The following is a 21,522-nucleotide window of genomic DNA, read 5'->3' as shown; positions in this document are numbered from 1 at the left end:
TTATTTTTTAAATCTATGGCACATATACTGGGGAAGGTGAGTTGCAGTCTTTATATTTTTCATCTATGCCACATATATTGCAACATTGCTTTTCTTCATGAAAGCAGGGTTCACCGACTTGCCTCGACAATTCAGCGAGGCACTCCAATTTACAGTGACTTTAAAATGAGGTCTAAAGTTTCTGATTTAACAGTTTTCTGGAAGGCGTCACTGAGAATCAATTTGTTGGTTCTTGCTGGAATAAATGGTCCAGCATTCATTGTTTTACTTCCAACTTGACCATTTCATGGTGTGAAAGACAAATTTGAGAGCCATCTCGTTAATTATACGGTATGTGAGGTGATGAACAAATGATTGGACATATAAATAGCCATTTTCCGAGACCTAAGGAAAAACAACATCTTGCTGCAATAACCGTGTCTCATTTGACATCAGCTCACCCCAAGTGGAAGTGAGTCATAGTATCTTGCTCCTGTGTTGGTGGAGAAGAAACAAACAACATGATAGACCCCTCCCCCGAATGAATAATTAGTCATCATTATCCCATCTCCGTTCTCGCAGTGGCTGCTGCGCTTTTGTCCTTTTCCGCAAGAAGGGCCACTTCTGACAAGACTCTATACAAATATGAGAATCTGTGCTGCAGTGGTCCGGGACAGCTTGTCCCAGATTCTGATTGGCTCAACATGGTCCTAATGTTTCTTCTTCCTGTGATGAAGATGAAGTGTGAAAGCGGGGAGGGAAGGAAGGAAATTTGTTTTGTAGAAAATGAATCATGCCATTTAAAATGAGGATTTTCCTAATTTGCTAATTTGAGTGAAGCATAGTGATGGAATAATTTATGAAATAGTATGTACTACTTCTACTATTCCTAATATTAATAGTAATAACAACATGGTAATACAAATAATGATGGGTGGCTTGATGGCCAACTGGTTTGCATTTGACAGTTGAGGTTGTGAGTTCAAATCTTGGCTTCGGTGTGGATTTGGCATGTTCTCTGCTGTGCCTACCTGAGTTTTCTGTGGGTACTCTTATATCCTCTAACATTCGAAAAACAAAACTAAGAGGTAGTGATGGGTAGTGATGAGGCATTAAGAGCGCGTCGGAACAAACTGATATTGATATTTTGTTGGCCAGTGTCATTCTGTTGCTCAATAGGGCACCTGCTGGATCTTACATCATTGCACTGTAGACAACCTGCATGTATACATTATTGGGCACCTGCTGGATCTTACATCATTGCATTGTATCCAACCTACATGTATACATTATTGCAATGGTTCTTAACCTGGGTTTGATCGAACCCCCGAATTGGTCTCAGGGGTTCGGCAGAGCAACCACTGCGGAGGTCCGAACACACCTGATTTAGCGTGTAAATCCGTGATAACGCATATCTGAACTGGTCTCGGAAAGGCACGGGTTTGTACTTTGTTGAGTTCATGCATTGTGTTGATTTTGTTCTTTGAACAAGGTCATTCACGGCTCATTTTGTGCACCACTTGCATTTTAATTGTTTTTTTCGCTAAAAAGGGGTTTGGTGAAGGTTCATATGAAACTGGTTCGGTTCGATACCTTCAACAAGTTTAAGAACCACTGCATTGTTGTTTGATTGTGTTTGTATTGCGTGTTATTTTGTATTAGTCCAGAAGTGGGCATACCATCCCAGGGACATAAAAAAGATTTGTGCAAGAGAGACTCTCTTCAGTTTCAGTCAGCCAAACTTTGTAAAATATTACCATCTGGTCATCATTTTGTGTCCCTGCTGTGTCTTACAAAATAGTTTCATTTATTTCATTTTTATTTTTGTTTTAGGAAATAGCAAGGCAACACAGTCAGCGTCATATTACAACAAACACATGAGCAAAGTAGTAACAAAAATCAATATGCCTGAGGGGAAGTGGGAAGGGAAAAAAAAGATTTCATTCCACACAAATAAAACAAAGAATCAACGTGAATGTTATTATGAAATTTATTATTATTATTATATTTATTGAAACCTCTTCCATTATCTTCTCATTAACTTCTTCAAGCATGACAAAAAATGAAAGCAGTTTGCCCCAGAGAAGAATGACTCCTCAGCTTTAGGATGGCAGCCAATATTTTGTACAGCAGCACAATAACAGACTTGGATTTCATTCTACACTTGGCTACAATGCAAAAGCAGGATTGTGATTAGAGTAAGTCGATTTAAACATACAACTTTTGGGAGTTTTAAGGGTGCAAATAAAAACAAGTGAATTTGAGGCTTTGTAAAGCTGTAGATATGCAGATTCAAATTGGGGTTCTCATCTTTCAGACTTCAACTTTTTTTTTCAAGGGAGTCAGATTGCACTGCTATTTGCACTATTCAAGGAAAATGAAGGCTCAGTGGCGTGTGCACATTTTGTTCAGAGATGCTGGAAGGGCTGTAAATTACTGAGGTGAGGCTACATTTCGAGCTCGCTTGCAGTTTGAACACTGCAAAGTCCCCCATTAAATGTGGTGCCACAGATGTGGCTATTGGATATGAGATCAAGGTGGCACAAAGTGCAATTTCAGTCAAACCATGCAGATGACTCGAGTGCAGTGAACTCGGCAGTCAACAGCGGTTTATGAGACAACAACTGGCTGATGTAATAAAGCTACCAATTCAAGTAGAAGCCGTAAATTTAAAAGGGTCAAACTATCTGTGGGGGACACAGGTGAGCATCAGGTAACACGGAGAGAATACGTTAGGGCTAAAATAAACTATAAAGTACCGGACACGATCGTGACAAGGACATTTTAGAGGACATGCACTCCTCAAAGAAGTCCCGAGAGAATATTCTTACTGATTCATTTTAACCAGGACATAACCTCTTTCAATTCTTATCCTTCGGTTGGTTCTACTGAACCCAACAATTTTGATGTGTCAAACACCATTTCTGACTCGGCACAGTCACACTGGGACTGTTCAGAGGGATCACATACGCACACCAAATGTGCTATAAGCTTTACAGTGGAACTCAATTTGACCTCTAAACTTTGAATGCACGCTCATCCTCGTAATATGTCCATGACACTCCCCATCAGCAAACAGAGTAGACTATCCTCGAACTTTGCTCTCAACGCAGTTACAGCTGAGAGCTGTACTATTAAGGATGGAGGAGAGTGTGGTGAAGGTTGTGCATAGGCAAAAAAAAAAGTAAATAATCTCACACACACACACTCTGTTCAATTACCTTATTCAGCTAATGCAGCGTTTTTTTTTATTTGGACTAAAGCAGATGATGTGCAAAATCAATAGTGTTTCCCAACCAGGGATTGTGAGCTCATTGCAGGGTCTCAGTGGAAACATTCAATCGTTTATTTTTGGGCTGCAACTAACTTATAGTTAAAAAGGTAAAAGCTTACAAATGTCTTATTTTGATTCAACTCAAAGATAATTATTCACTGGGAACTGCATGAATCAGAGAATATTTACTAGTGAGAAACTGATTTGAACAATTTTAAATTACACAAGGTCACATCGTTCAATGATTCTCAAAAATGTTTTTGGATTAATTCAATAATCAATTAGTTGTGGAATAATTGTATTAACTGTCATTTATTTTCAAAACGGTAAATATTTTCTGTCATTCCAAAAACCCAGCAATAAAATGTTATCTGTGGCACAGGCGTGTATCAGTTCATGAGTCTCATTGAAGCTCAGATAACTGATAAAAAGAGGGTAAAACTGTATGTACATTAATTATTTTGTTTTCTTATTGTTTTTAAAGCCTAAATTGATTTTTTATGTTCAAGGCTGTTCCAAGAACAATGTTGTGTTTGAACTTATCTTGATGCTCTAAAACGGTCCATATGGGCATGGACGCAATTCTTCTCTTCTGACCATTTCTCCCCTCATTCTTCTATCAAATATTTTTCTCAGATCATGCAGCTCCTGAGCCTACCAGCACTGTACAAAGTGCATGTAGGAGAAACAAGGAGACAGGGCTGTGCGTTAGGCAAGGAGAGGGAGCCAAGGAAGGCAACCACCCAGCAGCCAAACTGCTATCTCCTCCTCAATCAGTCATCCATTCTGAAGGTTTTTTCTTTTTTTTCCCGAAATTGTTCTTTCCTGGCCTGGGGAGTTTTTACCAGGGGATTTTTGTTGTAGATCTCTGTGAAGTGTGTGGAGAGAGAGAGAGAGAGAGAGAAAGAGAAAGAGAAAGAGAAAGAGAAAGAGAGAGAGAGAGAGAGAGAGAGAGAGAGAGAGAGAGAGAGAGAGAGAGAGAGAAGAGAGATAGACAGACAGACAGACAGACAGACAGACAGATAGATAGATAGATAGATAGATAGATAGATAGATAGATAGATAGATATAGTATATGTGTGCATGAAGAAAGTCTAGCTTCAAGATTCCACACAGATTACTGAGGAAGGCTAATGTAGGGCAAAGACTCAGTGCCGTGCAAAGAAATGTACATTGCAGCTGAAAAATCTCTGACCCGCACAGGCTGCTGCTGCAAGTGCCCTCGGGACGCAGGATTTCTAAATGGGGGTGGCATACAGCACCCACGCGCAAGGAGTTATCGGAATGAACCAGGATGTATTCACGTTAATATGAATTAATCCCTTGAGTCACAAGTTTCTCTATTAATAATGAGAGCAGTCCTATGCAAGGGTGCAATGAAAGACTTGACTCAGTTTCAATTGACACAGCCGAGAGGAAGGTACTGTAGGTGTCCGAAGTACAAAACTGCAACCTTTGAGGATTCACTGACAAATCACTGTGCCCAATAATGCAGTTTTGTTCTGACACTTTAGTACCCACAGGGTGTGTTGAGCATAGCGTGCGGATTGACTTCAAACATTTCATAAATTTAGATTGTGCCCTCAAATGAGTTGGCTTTATTTGTAAATGTCAGCATTCAGTGCCCTAGTTTTCTTTGTACAGAGACAGATACATTGTTGCACATTAGTTGTTGCTTTTTTTTTTTTTTTAAATCACTGTGATAAAAAATAGAGCTTTGAAGAAATTTGGACAAATCACCCACTGTCCTCCTACCCAACACCTTTTAACTTGGTTCTCTGGATCTTATTTGCCAGTGTGAAGCTTCCCATTGCTTACTTATTTGATATTTCTTTGCAAAGGATCTCCTCCTATTATTAGACGGCAGCAGGATATCATGCTGAGAGTGTGGCCAGGGAAACAGGCACTTGCCGATGTCTTCGGAATTGCTCAAACACATTTAAAACCACTGGAGCTTTTAGAGCACCGTGATCAAGAAGACTATCTGATAGGAAGAAAAAGTTGAGATTGTAAGACAAGGGCTGAGTGCTGCTGTCAAGCCCGCTATGGCCAGAAAAAAGTGGATCAATCAGAATCTGAGCTTCCCACTCCAGAGAAATCATGAGATATCAAGCCAGATGAAAGATTCTTTCATCAGTGACTGGATGCCATCCTCTCAGGGAAAAGTGTATGGATGACATGTGTCACTCCCTGTATATAAATAGGTCCATGATACTTAATGTATAAGTAAAGGTAGTTACTCATTTAAGATCAGAAACACAATGTTGCAGAAGGCATGTGGAGAAAACCATTGCACTTTGCCTCATTTAAGACAGAAGGGTAAATAACACCTTACCATCTGTTCATGCAACAGGCTTACGCATTACGCCTGGAGGGGAGGATGTGAATGCACTTGGTCTGTCAAAATGATTAACTGCATTAATAGGTCATTACGGATGGTGAATTAGCCGTAGGTTCTTACATAGACAGACGGTAGAAATGTTCATCATTGAAACACATTCAGACCTAATGGAGCCTTGGTTATTTGTGATTATCATGATGTTGATACACTATGACCAATAGGAATTAGCATGCTCCATTAGAGAAGTAATCGACCGTATAAACTTGGTTCCTATTAAACATTTCTTTGCATATGGATGAGAGAATAGAGCTGGTTGATGATGCAAATCACTTGTTGCTTATATATTTAATCACACCCCATTATTTCTTCCATATGAAAGCGCCAGCGAATAACTGTCTGACAGTGTCAACAAAAATGTCGTCTTTTTAAAGGACTATGGATCTCTACAGCATGGCACTTTTGCAATAACTCCCACACTAGGGATAGTGAGAATTAAAATTAAATCAATATTAAATTAACTCATTGCAAATTTAATTTGATTCACCAAACAAAGTAATAGCTGTGTGAATTCATTTTAGCAGGAGGGTGATTATTTGAAAGAGGTTTAAGGGCAATCAAGCGCATTGCTCGTTGTCTGTGCCAAAACTGATTTTGATCAAACAAATACTGCTCAAATTTTGATCATGACACTCACAAGAGATCGGGCGAGCAGATGAGGAGCCATTATCAGCCACCGCAAATTGCTGCTGCCATGTGAAAGGATTTCGCTTCCTGGAAGGGATTTTTTTTTTAATTCGCAGGTAATTAGTAATTCCCGACCTCTGACCATTTAGCCAGACAGCTATTAGTGCCTCAGACTGTAATTCTGAGGTATTTATTCCGTCAAACAGTCTGACAAGCAACGTGAGTGTTTTTTTTTTGTTGAACAGTACTAATGGAACAATGCGGTGATTCAGACTTCAACTTGTTTCCTAGTTTTGAAAACACAGCGAAAACTCACTGAAGCAAAAAAAATATTGTGCTATAGTCAAGCAAAACCATTATTGTTTCTTTGACGAACAACAACAATGAAACCTTTTATTTTTTACACTTTGTGTACTCAATAAGAATGCAGCTTTGACATTCATAAAGCCTGACCAAGGTAACATCTAAACAGGGGAACATTTTAATTAAACATCTTGTGATCAACATAAAAACATGATGTGGTGAGACACAATTACAGGTTTTCATGGACACGGTTGACATATTAACTATCATCTATTGTATTCTAACCACAGAAATACCTCATCATCAATAAATAAGTCCCAAAACAAAAATCTGAGGTATATTCTGGACACATTATAACCTTGATGCAACAAGAAAGATAAAAAAACAAAAACAGCCTTTCAATGTCAACCTGCTTTGGTGAAAATCAGTGCAACTACAGTGCCCCCGGGTGTTTACTTTGAGACACACAAACTCATGGAGCCACGTTCATAAATCTTTAGACCAGTGGTTCTTAACCTGGGTTCGTTCGAACCCAAGAGGTTCGGTGAGTCGGTCTCAGGGGTTCGGCAGAGCCTCCACTGCAGAGAACTGAACACACCTGATTTATAAATTTGTGAAAACGCATATCTGAACTGGTCTCGCAAAGGCAACAGCGTGAGTCACACTGATTTGCAGGTATGTAATTTGTTGTGAGTTCTTGCATTATGTTGGTTTTATTCTTTGAACAAGGTAATGTTCATGCACGGCTCATTTTGTGCACTAGTAAAAAACATCTTTGTCTTAAGTTTGAAAAACAAAATTTTATTTTTCACTAAAGAGTGTGGAACTGGTGGGGTTCGGTACCTCCAACAACGTTAAGAACCACTACTTTAGACCAAATATGAAAATAAAAGCAAACATGAAATGAACATGAATTGTCAACCCCTTCAACCCTGCATTTAAATTCCAAGCATTTCCCTTCCAAATCCAAAGACACAGCAGAGTGGTGAGCAGCCACCCAATATTGTATCAATATTGATCAATCACATGGGGAAAAAATTTGTCATTGACTGTGTATATGTATAGGTGTGTGTATATGTATATCATGTATATAACACGTGCGCAAACACAATATTTTATTTATATATATATATATATACATACATATATACATATATATATATACATATATATATATATATATATATATATATATATATATATATATATATATATAAATAAAAGATAATAAAAAAACAAAAGCTTTTTTTAAACAAACAAACAAACAAACAAACAAACAAACAAACAAACAAACAAACAAACAACGATATATGGGAAAGTAAGCGATGATCAATGTTAGATGTCTTCGTTATAAGTATAATGGGATTTTTGGACCACTAGGAAACACATTGCCACATTCAAAAGAAGTGTGCAATTCCAAAATACTTTCAGACCGAGAAGTGCCATTCAAACACGTCTGCCCCACCACACACAATCCGGCTTTTATAACTTGATTATATATTATCTTTGTATTGCTGGTATAGAGCAGCAGCTGGTATAGAGCAGCAGGAAGTATGTTGTTCAATTTCGTGCTTCTATCACCAAGGATATGTTCCCAATGTGGTTCACCCGGAGATCATTTACATAAAATCACTGCGCTGGCAGATCGGCGATAATGCGGCGTCTTTTAGTTGTTGCCATGACTCACAATTTAGAAACCAGCAGGCTCATTCATATGCATTAATGTTCATCAAGTTCTCTGCATTGAGCTTTTAGGATTGAATGTGGGTGTGAAGAATTTATTTTTGTGTGCTAACAGCCTACATAGAGGCTTTTTTTTTTTGTGAAAAACATGCATGACGTAGCAAGTACATATAACTAAAACACAATATCTGTTTCTGCTATTATTGTTCTACATAATTTCATTTACTGCTTGTGTGTCTTAGGTTTGAGAAAACATGCCGTATTTCAAATAGCAACAGCAGGTACAACTGTTCGGTTTTGTACATAGCTCAAAACTCAATAAGGAAAAGCCACAAACCCAGTGCTGCCTCCGGTTCGATGTACAGAAGAAACAGGTAAAGACGAAAAGGCGCGTGTACCTGATGGACATCACCGAGAACAATAAAAGAAAAGCTTGAAAGATGTTCAGTCCAGTGGAACCTCGGGAACAGTAGGTAACATGGTCACCGTGCCCCGTTTGGACTCCCTCATCTTGTCCAAGCCAAATAGTAGGTCGAGTTGGGTGATTGGACGCAATTTATCCTCATTCATGGATCTGCAGCACACAACATGAAGTGTTACTAACAACACAGTCAGAGATACGAACAGTACGTGGCGTAGAAAGATGTATTTCATTCATTTAATAATTTCCGTAGTTCAACTCAAAAAGAGGCACTCAAAACACTCAAATCTTCTTTCCACATTGAAATGCATGGAAACACCAATATAAATTTTTTTGAAAACAGAAAAATAACACCCGACAGTATTGTACTTCAAAAACTCAAACTGTAATAACAACTTAAGTAGATTAAGTAAACTCAAGGTTCAGACAGGACATGAAATATCAGGTAGCACCACATTTCTCTCTTGCTTTTGTTCGCCGTGCACCTACATGGGGGTTTCTTTGAGCGGCATTACCTAGACAAAAAAATTGGACGCCGGTTCGCAATTGATCTATATGAGAATGCGAGCGCAGATGTAATGGGAAGGAAACAAAGGAACAAACTGAAACGCCGACATCCATCCACACTTAACGTGCGATGGATTACAAGGCGTAGCTACTGTGCATTTTTGAGAAAATTAAAGGATTTTAGGTGTGAATTAAGGGTTGTAAAATATGGCAATAAGCTTACACAGAGGATTAAAAAAAATTTGCATTTGTGTGCAAATATCCACTCCTGAAAGAAAAACGCAAGTAAACAAATTTCCAGAGGATATTTTGCTCACTAGTCCAAACATAGTATTCTGATTAATATTACATTCCTGTTATATGAATTTAGCAGCATAATCCAGCTGTTTTTCCTCAATCTCAGGTCATTGCCATTTTGCCACTTGCTGTCAACTGAAAACGACATCACCATGATACCTGATACATGGACCAGGTATCATGGTCCTCAAGGGCTTGTTTCCTGATTTGTACGTCTCCCTGCTGCAAAGAGCTGACTTCCTTTTCAAGGTGTGAGCATTGAACTACAATAATAAACCTTATTACTTAATAATTCTCGATTGATGATTTCATTTAACGCCAAGCTTGAATTTGAGACTGCGACTGTTACAGCAAATTTTCCTCAGCTGAAATGATAGTGTGGCTCATACATTTCCTCTTCCTGGATCTCTCCCAACTGCTGAGCGATCTGCCTCATCTGTTCCTTGCGGACGTAGTCTCGAACTCTGTACATGGCGGCATCGCGGCACAGTTCCCGCAGATCGCTGCCCGAGTAGCCTTCTGTCTTCTCGGCTATCTCCTTCAGATTAATAGCGTTGCTCAGCTGCCCAACAGAAAGCAGAATGGTTACATGACAGAATCGTTGTAAGGCAGTCTTTCGAGGTCCACTGTGGTTTTTGCATGCACGAATCGTCTTACATTTTCTTCTGCTAATATCAACCGCAGGATGTCATGTCTTTGTCCTGTGTCCTGCACAAAATGGGAAACATTTTTGGTAAAATTAAAATAAAGCACAAGGTTTGTGTGGGGGGTCATGGTATCACCAAAATCCAAATGAACATTTTAATATGATAAGTACATTGCCCTTTAAGGTTCTGTCTGGTTCTGTCATTTAACAAAGTTATTGTTGAAATTTGTTTGTGGATGATTATGTGATTAGCTTGTGATTAGCTTGTGATATCAACAATTATTTCTGTAGTCATTCCATCATTAAATAATGACTGGTCTCAAAAAGTGGACAGTGTAAAGTGTTTCAAAAAATATTTGACAGTAACTATGCAGTACAATATTCCTCAGAATATACAATATTGCTCATATTGAACATTCTTTTGCAAGGAAGTTCATACAGGAAAGCCAACGTGAAATGTGGTGGGCATTCTGCGTAGGATAGCAGGATCTACATCTTGTGGTCGGTTTGTCGCCCCCATGACCATCACCTGTAATAGAAACAATGATAGTGTGAGCCCAGGCTAATATAGCATGCAAACTAACAGCTACATAGTTGGGAATTGACAACAAACATCTGATGCTATTGCAACTCCAAACAGACCCAAGCAGCTTCATCCACATTACAGTGTGAGTAAGTGCTGGTGTCTTTACTTGAGTAGCTGAGGAGGTTTCCAGGCCATCCCACAGACTCATGAACTGGGCCTTCATCATGGCAGTGGCCTCGTGATCAAGGCTGGAGCGGTTCCTGAGAAATGAGTCTGGCAAACATAAAATCAAGAACTCATACACCTGAAGATCAAACTGGGATGACTAAAATAATGGTAGCATCAGACAGACCTATTTTTTAAATCTGGAGTATGCTGTGTGGGTGGTGACTCAAAACAGCAGTTTAGGCTTTTATTTAGTTAAGGGACTATAATGAGGTCCTTGGGGAAAGAAGGGTGACTAGAAATGCAACATCTTGCTATCTATTCCCATGTGTTCAAGTTCACAGTAAGCATTACCAAAGTCGATATTAGGGGCCTCATCAGATCCGGCACACAACGAGTGACAACATCCTTCACTATATGTACAGTATTTATAATAATGAAGGGGAAAAAAAAAAAAGGACACATTTCTCAAATGAATATGTGCTGCAAGCCCTCTTGTTTGATCCACTCACCAATTTCATCGATAAAAATGATACATGGTTGTAGTTTGACCGCCAATGAAAAGACGGCAGCTGTCAGCTTTTGTGATTCGCCATACCACATATCGGTCAGCGTCGACGGCTGCAGGTTGATAAATTTGCAGCCAGACGCTTTGGCTGTTGCCTTAGCAATCATGGTTTTTCCACAGCCTGGAGGACCAAACAATAAAACACCTGAAAAGGCAAAAAAAAAAAAAGTCTGAGTCAATTCAAATAGTAACTATTCTTTTGTTGAGCCACTCTTTAAAAAAACATTCCAAAGATAAATGAAAGAGGGGAACAAGCGGTATAGATAATGGATGGATGGATGAATGAAAGAATCAATGAATACATACTATACAACTAAGAAAAGCCACAGCACTGTTCCAAGAAAGAAAGACAACAAAACATTACAGCTTTCTGGGATTTTCAAGAAAGCAACATTATTTCCAACAACTTGCAGCACTGGGAATATTCTTTCCCGAATTGATTGTATACCCATAAGATGTAGCTTGGCTCCCATGAGCATTCTTTCACCGAATAGATAAACAAAGCTTGGAGGCTAAAAAGGGAACAAGTCTCCCAAAGCGCTAATTTCAGAGGTTTGTCTCATTCTTACACAAAACTTTGAGACAAACAGGCATAAAAAAAAAAAAAAAAAAAAAAACTCCACGAAAGATATGTATTTCTTGACTACATGGCGCAACTGATGTGAATTTTTGAGGCTGATGCCGTTTCTGAATTGGCAGTAAACAATTTTGATAACTAATTAATCAGCCAATTAATGTAAAAACCTTATGATCCATTTCATTCGTTGCGTCACTTAAGTTTTACAAGAACAAAGATTAGAATTGTAGGCAGAATATTTGACCAGCGAGAGAGACAGACAGACATGTCTACAGTCTGTGTTGGCCGTGTTCATGCTGGCACTGATGTTAATGTCTCAGGAAATATATTCATTAATGGAGATGGATTGAACAAATTGCATAAGGGCATTATTCTGATTGACTCCATCAGTGAAGAGCATTTTCTCTTTCCTAATCATAAACTATCACCATTTAATCTCTGACCAATTATGATTGTTTTAAAAATGGCTACTATCACCTGATTTTATTTGACGTCTATTTAATCGGTCAGGCCCTACTTTAATCACATTCCAAAATATGTGTTTTTTTAAATTGCTTTTGGGCCCAGGTTCCCTCACATAATGCTGTTGTGAATGAGATAAGCTCTTTTTTTATTGCAACCCAGACCATTATCACTGTATGAATGAATGGCTTTGGTAACATTGTAAACCTGCCATAGGTGCGTTAAGTAAATGTAAACCATTCATACACAGTGATACGAGTGGGTATAAAAAGTCGACATACCCTTGTGCGAATGCCAGGATTTTGTGGTACCCCCAAAAAATTGAAACGAAGAAAAAATATGCCTTTGATTACATTTTTGTGGTCACAGCACAAGCCATGTTCTGCAGGGTGCATCAGAAAGATCTCATTGTTCAAAGGGTTCAGCTCTGAGAAGGGTACAAAAGAACTTCCAAGGCATTAAATATCAGTGTAATGGGGTTTGCACTACATCCGCTGAGGTTAGCCAACTTTGAAGACAGTTATTGTGGAGCCAGTTATTGAATGGAAGAAATATTACAGTGACATTACCAAAAACTGGATGCACCTTCAAAATTGATGAAAAAAATGAAACAGCCATGAGGCCAACAGCCAGACAAAAGAAGCTGCAGGAATATCTGGCAAATACTGGCTCTTTAGTACATTTGTCGATCATCTCCTGCCTTCTTCATATGTCTGGGCTTTAGATTGAGGGCGGCAAGACAGAAGCCTTATCTCATAAAGAAAAAAAAAACACATTTGAAATTTTGCAAATACATGTGGGAAAATGTTGTATGGACCAATGAAAACACAGTTGGAAAAAGGTATGCTTGGCACAAACACAACACTCCTCATCAAAGAAGTCTTTAAATCGTGGTAATTGCGTGATGACTGCCATTTAACATGCTCTTCAATCTGATTGGTTAATTCTAACACTAACCACATCCTCAATTATAATGGGGCGTGTAAACTTGTGCAACCACAGTGTCACAGTTCTTTGTTTTTACTTGACATTCAAATGAGCAGATCTAACATTTGCAGTTGATGCTATTTGAGTGATATAATTCAGATGACTTGGCATAATGCATTCAGTGTAAAAAGAAACAAAACTGCATAAAATCAGAAAACATTTCAATGAAATTGGACATCTTTCAATTGTATGCATATGATGTGTGTCGGATATAGTATCTGCCATTATAAGAGCAGCGTAAATGCACTGAAGAGCTGTAGCTCATAAAACATATTAGAAAACATCTGCTATGAATCTATAAAACGGTAAAACTGTGGCCAATTAAATATAGTCCAAATACAGTCCGCAATTTAACAATCGACATAACTGCTGACAACAGCAAGTGGGGTCCCTTCATTTCAATCAATGGGGAAATAAGTGTGTTGAATTCAATTAACAGATTTGATCTTGTGTTATAAGAGATTCACCTTTTGGTGGCTGAAACAATCTGGATCCTGCCAAAAGGTGTCTTTTCTGAAAGGGCAGAATGACTGTGTCTTGTAGCTCATTGATGATCTCATCTAGACCTGCTATATCTCTCCAGGACACCTGCAGAAGGACAAAGTCCAGTTCAAAACTTAGCATTTGGATAAGATTCATAATGTCTCCGTATACTAGTTCTTATGTTCAGACAAATAAACAATTTTTAGATGTTACCTGCTGACAGTTTTGACTGTGTCTTCTTCAGGTGCAGATTTTATTTTTCTTCTCTGAACAAAAGAACTACCCTATATAAAAGTTGAGCATTTGTCTATGCAAGGGCTATTAGGATATACAGTAAAACTGTCCGGCCATTTAATTGCGTTTGCTCAGAACGAGGGCTGAGCGATTTGCGAAGACAATCAAATTGCAGTTGTTTTCCTCAGTATTGCAACTGCCATTGCAATTTCTTTTAATGTGTCTTTTTGCTACTTCTTCCAGAGAGGTTATGGTTTCATTGAGGTCTCAAGAGTCATTGTACTTGATGAGAAGGACATATATGGATTATAAGCATTACCTTCATAGTTTGTGGATCCACTAGTTGTGATGCGATGTTCATCTCATACTCAGTCAGTTTGACCCCCTCAACCCCAATCGTCTTCATAAGCTGCTCGGCCTGGGAACACAAGGGCTAATCAATATTGGCCCAGATGCTGCACACTTTGTTTGAGTTTTAACAATGAGATAAAAGGCAACTACCCTTTTCTTGGCTTGGCTTTTCTGTTTAGCAGTCGGGTCCATTGCGTCCACAACCCATTTGATGCTATAGTAGGTGGCTGCTCCAAAGATCGTCAGCCGCAACAGCATGCCCACCACCTCATTCCTGGTCAACGGCCGGAACAAAGCCTCTCGAGGAAGATCTTTCAGCATCTTGGCTGGCCAATGTCAGTCCATGGACTTGGTGAAGTAAATAGAAGCACAACTACAGAAACAGATATGTAAAGTTTCTTCATGCAGGGGTCACTAATATTTTTTTTTAAGTCAGTGCCCATTTTTGAGTGCTGATCAATGCAATGGGCTACCAGGCACACTATTTAAATAACAGGTGCTCAACTTACCTTGAAATAAATAAATAAATAGATCCATCAGTAAGTAAATAAAGTTCATTTTTGTGAAGACACTGATCATTCTAATGATTTATCACAATGATTTAGCAAGGGAGAGAAACAATTAAGATCAGAATGCAACATTTTTGTTCCATAGCTGCCTTACATTTACAAACGATGACTTCTTAAAAATTCCAAGGAAATCACAATGTCCTATCACTGGTGAGCTATTTTATTTTATTTTTTAGAACAGGGCGGCAGGTTACTTATGTAGTCTGTATGTTAGTGACCCTTGCTGCAGTGAAACACATCTTGCATACTGTAAAGCATAATGAATGAATTGCATCTAAAGTAGTATGTATTCATGTATCAAATTGTTTTTGCACGCTTATACAATGCATACACAGAATAGAGATCCGTATAATTATAGTATATAGAATTTAATAACAAATTATAAATAAAATTTACACGTTAATTTCAGATTTATACATAAAAGTGGTGTTCTATATTTGATCATTGTAGATCGGTGTAAGGTACATATAGGAATTTTAAAGTCATGTGCACCACTGGATACACCGTAACCTTGCATCAACATCCGCAGCTAACAGAGAGTGCTTGTCCGTGATATGCGCCATCGTTGCGAGAGCAGATAAAATATAGCTCAATCGTTTTCATGCAAAGCGGTACAAAAAGTTAAACGATGTCAAGCTTACCAAACAAGATTAGATGATGTAAACACACAGGCACCAAGAGTGCATCGCGAATGGAAGTCGGGCAGAAACGTGAACTTGAACTCGTTCCGGGCCTTTTTTTTTTTTTACTCTGTCTCCTTCCATTCTTTATTGGAACAAAAGCGGCCACTAGGTGGCAGAAAAACACAGATGTTAATGCTCCTCTGGTCAGCACCAAGGACAGCGTCCATGCACAGGTCGGCGTGTAAATGTTGAGAGAAAGAGAGACAGAGAGAGAGAGAGAGAGAGAGAGAGAGAGAGAGAGAGAGAGAGAGAGAGAGAGAGAGAGAGAGAGAGAGAGAGAGAGAGAGAGAGAGAGAGAGAGAGAGAGAGAGAGAGAGAGAGAGAGAGAGAGAGAGAGAGAGAGAGAGAGAGAGAGAGAGAGAGAGAGAGAGAGAAACGAACAATCAGATCATTTTGTCTTCCCTTTTCAATTAATTGGTACAAACTGTTGTTAAACATTCATCTCTGTTTGGATTTTACTCATTTCCATCGCTGCATGATGGAGAATCCCGCCTGTCTTTTGAGCAGCTTTAAAGATAGGGCCCTAACAAATTCCCTCAAATTCAATTTAGCACACACGGGTCAAAGTGATTGTTAATTGTTCCAGATTGTGCAACGATTGAGGAAATGCTTTAACAGATGGCTGTTTGGTTCAGGATTTTCATTAGGAAAATAAATGTAGGCTGCTGAGAAGAAAACAATATTAAAATTGTAAAACATCAGTATTTCTAATGGATTACTGAATGGAGGTATATTGAAAACGAAGCAGAGCTTCATAAAATACTTGTTTTAGGTCTTATAAGCGCTTCTGCAGTGGTCAGTACTTTTAAGACACTTATTATTATTCTTTTCAACAATAGAGCAAATATTTCAATTAATTTGCGGTTGATAATATTCTTTGTAAGAAATCATAATGTGTCTTGTACAGCCCAATCAAGATGTAAAATATCAATCGTGCACAGACTGAGCTTCAAGGCTCGGGCAACTGGAAATCCACGCTTGCTAAAGAAAATGACACAACTAGTACACACACCTCCCGCTTTCAAAATGCTTCATAAAAAGCCTTAATCCCTCATATGGCACTGCGGCATGCCTCAGGAGATAGTAGACAGGCAGCAACACGTTGACGGCTCCGGGAAGCAATGTGCTAGTTTGTATATCTGCAAAGTGCAGCTGGGGTTCCACATTCCCACAACACCTTGCACCATGCCTAAACATCCATCCTCAAGGGAGTGGTTAAAAAAAATCTGATGGCTTGCCTGACATGCTTTGTTGTAGCATTGGTGAAAACATTTTAAACCCTAATTGTAAATCATTGTAATGTAATGCCGTGTAATTAATGCATTATCAGGGATTTCAGACTTAGTTCACATGTTTTTAGAGAAGCAAGGTGACCATTGCAAGTAGACTTGGGTTGCTTTTGGTACGCATGCAGATAGATAACTTAGTGATTGTGATTAGTTTTATATTGGTGTGCCAACTGTCAAATTTTCCAAGCATACCTTTTCAAACTTACAATACTCAAACAAGGATGGATGTTGAAATTGATTAAACGTGGCAAAACCAGCAGCAACTGACAGAAACAATGTCTGAGTGTGATGCACCACTGCTCAACAAAGATTATTATTATTTTTTTTTTAATGGAGCTGAGGTTCTCTGTTCTCTTTATTCATTCTGTAACTTCACAAGAAAATAAAAGATGATTACAGCTGTTTCTGTTGACTGACAGCGTGTGCAGTTTTCTTAACTCCTAGGGCCCTAACCTCTCACCATGGTAACCAAGACACTGGCAACATGAGGGGGAAAATACTGAAAAAGACTGAGAATGTGTTCTTTCCTTCTCTTCGGTCACATCAGATAGGAAAGAAGGCTTTGCATTCCCAATGGCCCTTATGAATTTCATGCATACAAATAAGCCTGATTCCAGAGGCAGTGTGAAGAAAAAACATGTTATTCAGGTGGATAAAAATTTGAGAGAATGTGGTTCAGACTTTGATTGTATTTAAGGTTGTGTATGCGCTTATGACCAATTTCAAGTAATATTTTGTCATACTTTATGTGTACTCAAATGTGAATAAATAGAATAAATAGCTAAATCATGATACATATAATTAACTCATAAAATATTTCAAACCAACAACAAGAAGACATCATCAGACGTTTTTGTTAAATGTAATCCACAACCATTCTATTTTTATTAAAACCAATGGAACAGTTCGTCACTGAATTCCTGTCACACAAATCTTGAGAATGGTACATTTCTACAGTGTACTTTAACTAAACAAATTGAATGTGACAATAGAATCATAGAAGATTGAAACATTCAAGAAGCCTCTAACTAATCGCTTTCAAACCTCTTCGACAAAAATGAGTGATTCTGAAAAACGACCCATTTTCTTGTCATTTTGCAATTTTAATGTTAAACACGATTGCATGCCACTACCTAATGGTTCAAAGTAGAATTACATATGAAAATAAAAGCAACATTTTGAGTTCTTAATGAACAAAAAAAATAGTATCAGCAAACAAGAATATGAAGGCTCTGAAGGGGGAGGGGGTCGGTTGTTTATTGTATATTAATATTACCTGCGTTTTTTTTTTTTTCAATTCATAGTGAGGCAGCAGTAGCACATTTACTTTAAGGTTGGTTGACAGTTTTCACTTGTATTGTTCATCATAATTCTCATTCTATAATAATTATTTTTATCTATTTATTCATTCCTTCATCTTCCAGACCACTTATCCTCACGAGGGTTGCGGGCGTGCTGGAGCCTATCCCAGCAGTCTTTGACCCCTTAGGTGAGGTACACCCTAAAATGGTTGCCAGCCAATCATATTTACTTTAATCTAACCACATTCTAAAAATCACAATCAATGGTGCAATCAATGCTATTTTTCATACATTGCCAACCAACCCTTTAAGCCAAGTGTCAAAAACAGTGCCAGTCAGAGCCGCTCCTTAGGTCCTGACCACTCTTCCTGAAACATTGGCGCTAACCCCATAATCACTACCTGGCACAAAGCAGTCAGAGAAATGGACATCAAACTGTGGAGAACGTGCCCAATTCCAATGTTAAATTTTAACAGTCCCGGGGGGCAGGGGGTCGACAGTACGCAGTGTGTGTGTGTGTGTGTGTGCATGGTGTGCGCGTAGGAAAAAAAAATGGCTCCATGACATGAATGTCTAAAAAAAAACACAAGAATGACAGAGCTGCTCTGGCACGGAGCACATTTGAGTTCAGAGCATGTGAGACTTGTCCTGTCGAGTGAAACAATTGGCTACTTCCAGCTCCCATTCATCAAAGTGACAGCACTTGGCCACTTGGAAATGAATGAATAAATAAAGTAGAATACATTCAGTAAACATATAAAGTGGGCCCTGCTGGAGCTTTACTATTCGAGAGGATTGCTTACATTGTTGGTGAAAATGACGTCCCCTTCGATTGGAACTCGACATGCATCAATTTACTGCTGTCTTCAGCATCAAATACGACTGATTCTAACTTTGGAAAGCTCGATCACCGTCAATTTTTACAATCCTCTTGCTGATATAGAATCTGTAGCGGGGATGTGCTCCTCTCCCAGTAAAATAAATTAAAAAGAGATAATCTTGGAAAGATTTTGAAATATTGACAATACATCCGCATTCTTTTCTGACATTGACAATGCAAAGAAATATATTTGTATGCACATGAAGTGCGAAGGAAATCTTTCACCATGACTCCTTTGCTGTTGAGCTACGATCTGCCAGATATTCATTATTAATCATTACATTTCTTTGCTGCTGTGTTGCCTTGGTAACCACTTAGATAACTAAGTTTTTACTGTTTGAGGTTGAAATAAATGTATTTACTTGAATACATAATGCTACTGTTTAAAAAAAATTTTTTTTTGCATGTGTCCATGAGCTGAACAATCCAGTGAATGAATACGTAATATTTTTTTTGCAAATAAAACATTTGTCAATTTTCAACAAATCCAGAAAAAAATTGGGGCTTGTGACCTTGGAGGATATAAACACAATACAGCCAGCAGCTACAGCACAGTTTGGATGACATTCTGTAGTTTTATCACAACATGACAACAGAAAACCCCAAAACAGATGAACCCTGACTTGATAATTGTAACTGACATTTATTTGAACAGCGTAAGGGGAAAAAACAAAACAAAATTAGTCTGAAAGCTGGATTACAGTTTTAGCTCCAATTATGGGGGCAATATTGCCGTGCACACAAGCACATGAACGACCCAATTGTCAAACAATGCCTTTGTATAATGCATTCCAATTCTGTGCAATAATAGTGTCCTAAAAAGATTCTATTCATTTCAACTATCATTCACAGCCATTTGAATGCAACACTGCTCATAGCTTTTACGCCATCCCTCAGATCAATCAACTTGTCGAGAAAATCGCACAGAACCCTAGAAGAATTTTGTTTTTCTTTACAAGGATGAACATTTCTATTTTTCTTGTGAAATGGACTCCCTCACCCATGGCGCATCATTTTTAAAGTGACACTTTAGTCATAAATTACACAGAGGCAGAGTGAGTGCACCCACTTCAGTATGGGGTAAGCAGCCGGCGGGTGTAGGCAGCAAAGGTCGGTATTGATTATCACTCGTGTTTATTTTGAATCAATCACCATCACCTATTGGTTTTCTTCATTACCTTTCAGTTTGGGTGACAGTGCGTTAGAGGCTGTGGCAGGACATTCCAGGCAAAGATTACTTCTATTGAATCCAACCTAGTAAATGGAAAAAGGCCCATCACTGTCACTGACTGAAAGCCTGACCCTGACCTACCCATCCACCCTTGCCATCACGCATTCCTTTTCATTGGACCCCTAGAGATCCAGAGACATTTGCTTTGGCTGATTAAAGTCTCTTCCTTCCGTGGAGAGGGTACATTTATGCTTAAGTCCAATATATAGTTGGGACCAGATGTATTTGTCCTATGATGCACAGCACCACATGAGATTTTAAACAAAACAACCTGGAGCCTAATGAAATCTGGAAAATAAATTCACAGTTGTGGCTATTAATAGTCACACACATTTGTTCCTGTATTTTTTGGTGATATAAGAAAATGAGACCAAGATAAATCATTTCACATTTTCACGAGACCTAACATGTATAGCAAAGAAAAAATGTTGACCCGTTAGTAGACAAGCATAAGATTAGATGATGCGATAATTATACATTATTTATTTTTTAGAATACATTTGAGTGTGGCATAATTTTTAAATGCTTCATTACCTCCCAAACGCTAATTTAGATTGAACAGGTTTTCTCAGCTCGTCCTCTCCTCATAATTAATCCGAGTGGTTTTCACTTACAGATGACAAAACTGGAGGCAGTAAAAAACTTAGGTGGCTGCAGTGAAGGCTTTGCAAAGCATCCATCTTTTTATGTCAAAACACACAAAGAATGAAGAATAAGAGCACACTTAACATCCACTTTTTACATCCCATTGAACTACTTGTTTTCTCTCATGCAAATGAACACAGTACGGCTGAGCCAATGCCGAGAGCTCAGTTTTCATGACCTGACAAGTCCTGGTGTCCTCCAGATTGTGAAGAAAGAATGAATTGTTTGTGTTTTTACTCATGGAGGGAGTCATATCACTTAATTAACATCAACACTTCATCTATGTGTAAAGTGTACAGTGCCAAACACAAATAGCACCCATCCACACACTGACAACTCAGGACTTAAACATTTGAGTATGTGCCATTTATCAGAACGTAACACTGATGACACGTCCTTGATTATGCTACGTACCTTTTGGCTTTGATATTATGGC

At 38.5% G+C, this 21,522-nt stretch overlaps 1 protein-coding gene across 2 annotated transcripts; it reads right to left on the bottom strand.

The window, feature by feature from the left end:
• Positions 1–6,656: 6,656 nt before the first annotated feature.
• On the bottom strand, positions 6,657–15,789 carry atad1a (ATPase family AAA domain containing 1a). 2 transcript variants are annotated; one of them, XM_085910867.1, is made up of 10 exons: positions 15,699–15,789; positions 14,639–14,861; positions 14,457–14,555; positions 13,888–14,008; positions 11,339–11,539; positions 10,828–10,934; positions 10,575–10,664; positions 10,147–10,197; positions 9,879–10,051; positions 6,657–8,838 (listed from the first exon to the last, which is right to left on the bottom strand). In XM_085910867.1, the coding sequence occupies exons 2-10, from the start codon at positions 14,807–14,809 to the stop codon at positions 8,709–8,711; spliced, it is 1,143 nt and encodes a 380-aa protein (XP_085766993.1). In that variant the 5' UTR covers positions 14,810–14,861; positions 15,699–15,789; the 3' UTR covers positions 6,657–8,708. The 2 variants fall into 2 exon arrangements, with proteins under 2 accessions (XP_085766993.1, XP_085766994.1); XM_085910868.1 differs by having other exon boundaries at positions 14,639–14,836; positions 15,699–15,779.
• Between the last annotated feature and the right edge of the window lie 5,733 nt (positions 15,790–21,522).

This window comes from Syngnathus leptorhynchus, chromosome 4, assembly GCF_054491065.1.
Source record: "Syngnathus leptorhynchus isolate UIUO chromosome 4, UIUO_Slep, whole genome shotgun sequence".
NCBI classification, from domain to species: Eukaryota; Metazoa; Chordata; class Actinopteri; order Syngnathiformes; family Syngnathidae; genus Syngnathus; species Syngnathus leptorhynchus.
This window is presented reverse-complemented; position numbering and strand designations above follow the sequence as displayed.